This window comes from Macadamia integrifolia, chromosome 10, assembly GCF_013358625.1.
Source record: "Macadamia integrifolia cultivar HAES 741 chromosome 10, SCU_Mint_v3, whole genome shotgun sequence".
NCBI classification, from domain to species: Eukaryota; Viridiplantae; Streptophyta; class Magnoliopsida; order Proteales; family Proteaceae; genus Macadamia; species Macadamia integrifolia.
In genome coordinates, this window is record NC_056566.1 from 431,264 (window position 1) to 437,186 (window position 5,923).

The 5,923-nt window shown below is 36.6% G+C and overlaps 1 protein-coding gene across 1 annotated transcript; it reads left to right on the forward strand.

The window, feature by feature from the left end:
* The first annotated feature begins 2,565 nt into the window (after positions 1-2,565).
* LOC122092070 lies at positions 2,566-3,390 on the forward strand. The gene is made up of 2 exons (XM_042662381.1): positions 2,566-2,852; positions 2,943-3,390. Exons 1-2 carry the CDS (start codon positions 2,678-2,680, stop codon positions 3,179-3,181), a joined length of 414 nt encoding a protein of 137 aa, XP_042518315.1. The 5' UTR covers positions 2,566-2,677; the 3' UTR covers positions 3,182-3,390.
* The last annotated feature ends 2,533 nt before the right edge of the window (positions 3,391-5,923 follow it).

Sequence of the window (5,923 nt, forward strand, 5' to 3'; positions counted from 1 at the left end):
CCCCCCCCCCCCCCCCCTCCTCTTTTCTTACTTCTGTGTTATTTTTTGATACTTGTGGTACTTCCTTTTCTTGTTGTTTTAGCTCTCGTTGTACTTGTTAAGCTTTCATATATCAAAAAAAATGTTAAAACAATTAACTTTTTCCTAGTAAAAGAAACAATTAACTATTTTAAGGTTGCGTTTGGTAGCCATTCAGTTCCAGAAACGATGTCTCGTGTCAAAAATAGATTTTTAGTTTCTTTGCCAAAATACCATTTAAAAAAAAAAAAATGGCGTTTGGTGAGTCTGTTTCAGGATCGATTACCCTAATGTTCACTTTTTTTTTGTGTTTGGAACAAAATGGAAATGACAGAACACTTTATTCCGTTCTTTTGTTCATAGTTTCCCAAGTGGTGATGTGTAATCTTTTGTGTTTCTAGATGAAATAATCCTTTTTTTTTTTTATGATTTAATTAAAAAAAAAATTGCATAACTCTATACTTTCCATGTTTAAAGCACTCCTCTCCTCCCCATCGTCATCCCAGAAGTTGTGATAATTCGGTTTTCTCTTCTCAATGTGTGAAAGATTCCCTTTAGTCTAATTTGGTAATATAATAATAATATGGACCCGATCATCCGATTCAATGTACATTAATCTTTTTTCCTAAATGATTGATTATGGGGAATCCGTAATCCCATACACCCTAGTAATGTCATAATGACCCATAATAAGCCATAATCCACAAATAAAGTAATTAAATCTTAATTAGTTAGTCGCAATTTCAAACCTCTGTGGGGCTATGATGGTATTGCGATACGAACCAATCATCTGGGAATAAAAGGAATCATAAGCATTCAAACAAAATAACAAAAAAGAAGCGGAGATTGATGTGAGATATTGACTGATCATCTACTTGGCGTGAGTCGTGATGTCAGTGGAACTCTTTTCATCCTTTGGTGTATTCGTCCCTTGCGTCGACTTTCCGTGCGGTACTGCGCTGCACGAGATAGTTTAAGCGGGTGGGTTGTCATGTAAAGTGGGGCAGACGAGAAATTTGAGATTTTTACGTCAAAATTTAAGGCTATATTTGTATATCAAGAAAAAAAATATATATCATTTCATTATGTTTCTTTCTATCTTCTAAATTTAAAATTTTCTAGAATTTTTTTTCCTCTTCTTTTCTTTTCTTGACATCCAAATATAACCTTAAGAATTGATTTAACCATATACAAAAAGGAAAAAGTCTACTACAATCAATTTTTTTATTATATTTTTTGTCTTCGTATTAGAAAAAATAATCAAAACACCCATGTTGGAGAGAAAAACAATAAAAATTAGGATGTGTGTTGAGGTAGGTATGCTTACTTTACAAGAAAAGGGTTGAGTTTTCCCACACCACTCCTTTGATTGGGGGTGGGGTTGGTTTCAGTTGAACTTCATGGGGATGGCATAACAATAGGGTTATTATCAAATATCAACCATTCGGAAATAGAAGACGAATATCGATAAGCATTAATGGCTGTACAAAGTGAGATGAACTTCATGGAGATGGCATAACAATAGGGTTACTATCAAATATCAACCATTCAGAAATAGAAGACAAATATTGATAAGCATTAATGGCTGTACAGTTCACTTTGTGAAAGCAATAGTTCCTCCAAAATTCAATAGATAAAGGGGGAAAGTTCATTCAATTGTAAGGGGAGGGTATGGTAGTACCCTTTTCTTATCATCTTTTTTTTTTTTCTTTTTTGGTAAAACCATTTTCTTCCTCATATATATATATATATATATGATATTTGGATAAAACCCTTTTCTATCTCACAAGAAATGACCTTCTATCCTTTTATCCATTTATGTATAAAATCATTCCACCATACCTCATTGTTGCGCTCCTCTATCCCGCTTGCTCAAAAAACCATTTTTCATAGATGAAATTAATCCAAAAAAAAAAGGAGAAAGAATGCTACTGTGTTGGCACAGGAAAAGCCCAGACACAACAAGCGTTGAAATATCATACTACCCCTGCCATGCAATGCCCGAAAGATGCTCCCGTGTGCTCTCCCATTGGCATGTGCACTTGTGTGTGCCTACATTAGCAGGGTAGTGTTCTCTTACCTAAAATAAAATTAAGGGAAAGGATCACGCATGACCATAGATGCCCCATTGAAAATTCTTAAAATGGGAAGAAAGGGACCATTAATTGTCTCCATCCAATGGCTTTGTGCATGACGGTGCACAAGACCTTTTGACATGTTACTATTTTATGAATAATAAACATTAATAATACCAACGCAATACCCCTTACTATTCATCATGTGTCAAATTTCAAGGCCTAATTCATCAATCAAGTAACATGTGTATTGGTTTACACATCTAATATCTATCTAGACGTAATAACAATACTTTTTTTGGGATAGATATACCTATGTATTTGTCCACTAGCCATTGTTGCTAACTCCCCCAACTCTGAGCAAATACATATAGATAGGAAAATCTTTTCCCATCAAAATAGACGGCTCAGATATATGCATATTCTACTACTTACCCAAAAGAAAAAACATTTAATTCCCAACTCCATTCCCTTGTATTTATTTATGCTCTGTTGAAAACCTTTCTGAGCGTTTTCTTTCTTCCGCTCTTCTTCTCTGCCTTTCCTCCTCTGTCTCCTTCTGCTCTGTTTTGTTCTGCTCCACCATGTCTTCAATTCTAGGTTCCCAGGGGGTGGTCTTGGCAACAGCCATGGCGGTCTCAGGCACTGTAATTCTCTTGGCCATCTGCCGGCAGAAGCCTCTGATCTCCACAACCCAGTTTTCCGTTGTTCAGAATTCAAACTCTTCGCCGGGAATTCTACGTTCCTGCATCTCGTCCGGTACATGGGCTTTTTCCAATTTCCTCATGTTCTTCACTTGTAACTCTAATTCTCTGCATTTGACACACCCCTGTTTTCTTTGGGTTTCAGATGAGAAGAAGAGGGAAAAGAAGAAGAAAAGAGTTCACTTTGCTGCTGATGTGGTGGATCCGATGGGTAACAGTGAGGAATTCAGAAGAGAACATACCAAGAAATCAATGATGTCGAATAGAATTTGCAGGTCTCAGAGTTACAGAGTCCAACAACAAATGCCTTCTAACCGAATGGCTCTGTACAATGGAATTCTTAGGGATCGTGTGCAGCCACAAAGGATGGGTTGTTCTTATTAGATCTCTCTGCAACTGAAATCATCCCTGTGATTAGTCTCTCTGATTTTAGTTCTTAACTCATCAGTTTTGTAAAAAGATGGAAGTAGTTGTTAGATGTTGTTCAGTTTAATTCACCCTTTGTAAATATAACAACTTTTTCTGTCACCTCAAAGGGACAGACATTGTTGGATCTTCAAGCTCATCTGGAAAATGGAATTTCTCATTTCTTTCAGCTCTACGCCTACACAAAATCTGTTTTGAAAATTTGTCCCCTCTTTGGTTCTTAAACCTTAATCCAATCAAACAGCAGTCACAGGCTCTCAAAAGTCTCAAATTCAGCTTCCCATTACCATTCTGACCCCCTTTGTCAGCCGGTTTAATGAATTTCGGTTCAGTATATCCCATTCAATTCAACTCAATAAATGTATGTAAATGTATGTCTATAACAGAAGTATTTTTCTCATCAATAATCCATTCTAAGAAATCATTCCAAATGCAGTCTTAGTTTTCCATCCATGATTTTAAACATCACAGTGAAAACTGTTTATGTAACGTATATTTGTCATCTCAGCTTCTCAGTATTAACATTTTGTGAGTCTCGGCCGTGGTATTAAATATAGTAATCTAACTCAGGGTCGAATAGGAATTACCCCAGTTCATTAAAAAAAAAAAAAAATATTTTTTAATCATATTAAATTTTTGTCTTTACTGATGTAATGATACTTTATTAGCTAAGAGTCGGGATCGAACAAGGACGATACCGATCCAATCAAACTGATTAAAATCAATCTAATTCGATTTTTTAAACCATGATTAAAGAGAAAGAACTATACAATTATACTTTGAAAATATTGAAAATCACTAGTAAACATTTTGAAATAAAAATTAAATTTAATATGATTTTTTGGAACACATTATCGCATTGAATGCATTCCAAGAATTTATGACCCATTAAGCGCCATTGAATGGCTTTGTGAGACTTATTAATGCTTTCATATACTTTGGAGATTTAATCAATATATATATATATATATATATTTATCGGAGAGAACAGGACAGTTGAAGTATTGAACGGTGACCGTGACCGGTGACCGGTGAAGCACCAATAATTTGACCACCAAGTATACGTATCCCCTCTATCCACGAATATTCCTTCCCTTTTCTTTCCGTTGGCTTTTTTACTTCTTTTTATTTTTATTATTTTAGAAATAAGGTCTGCCGCCTGTAGGTGCGGACCCTCAACTTGTGCACTTTTGCTAAGTTGCACGTGGCGGGCAGGTATTGGAGTAATAACACCACAGGCATACGTTAGCTGATCTGACCAGCATGGCCTCATAGGCAACACGAAGTCTATTGGATGGGAGGAAGAAGCTTCCTCAGTTTTAATTTAGAATCTCAATTAAATATTTAAAAAAAAATAATTTCCTTCTATTTTTGTCGTATATATTGTACATACTGTATCTCCCTTTCTTTCCGTTGGATTGGAATCTACCTTTACAGACATTTTCGTTCGGAGATCTGCTGTTAATTAGTTCCAATCGTACAGTAAAAGAAGGTGGTCAATCACATGATATGAGTGGGGTCATCTTTCAAGTGAGGAAAGGCACAAAAAAAAAAAAAAGGAAAGGCCTGAAAGTAAAGAAGATCCAAGAAAAGATATAATTGTTATCTTGTTACCTATATTACACGGACAATTGGTTCTATGATTGGGAAACCCGTTTGAGGGTTTGAGGTATCCACTGCACCACAAGATTTTCTATATCTGAACCAATGATATTGCTCTAAATATCAAATCATTGACCGCATTGCAACGGCGTGATCTCCTGCTTTGTCTACAGATCGATCATATGGATAGGGATGGGACCCATCTATATAAATAAGTGATGAGTGGAGTCTATATAGACTCCACTCCTCAGCATGATTTTAAGTATCGATATCGTATCGATATCTTATTGGTATCTGATATAGCCAAAATAACCTCTCGGTGGGGGCAATGACACGTGTCGCCTATGAGACACGTGTCCTCCGCCAGAAGAAGGTTCCGAGAGACCACTCACGCTCAATCACCGAGGCACGCTCGCAAAATCACGCGGGATCACGTTGTCTGCATGAGGGGAATATTCCCCCAGAGGGTTGGACGTATTCGAGTGGGACTCTAAGAGGGAAGAAGGGGGAAAACCCTAAACCCGAAGAACTATATAAGAAGGCACGGAAGAAAGGGGAAGGTAAGCTCTGATACCCTCACCATTACTCCCTTATTGAACTGTGCGGTCGACCCTGACTTGAGCGTCGGAGGACTAACCCCGGACAAAGCTCCGGGCCTCCGTCGTCTGTGTTTGTGTAGGTTCGACTAGCGGGGTTTTTTGGCAGCAACAGTATCATATCGGTATTGACTGAGACTGATCCCTAATCCCTGACTGATCTAGATCGGTTACCTGTATCATTTCAAAGGTAAAACAGTTAAAAAAAAAAAAAAGTACTTTTTAAAAAACAAAGGGAAAAAGTGACTAATACCTACCGATCATCTCCGATACTAGGTATCGATAAAGATTGATATCGATACCAATACTAATACCGAAAACTAAATCCATACTCGTAAGATCTTGTCATTTATCTCGAATTTTTGTTTTCTTGTCATTTATTTTAGAAGTTATTATGTATAAAGGGTGTCCAAATATTTATAATTCATCTTCAAAACACAAACCATTAAAAAGAGAGTGTACAAACATTTATTACTCTTTACATTGGACTACTCATTTTCCA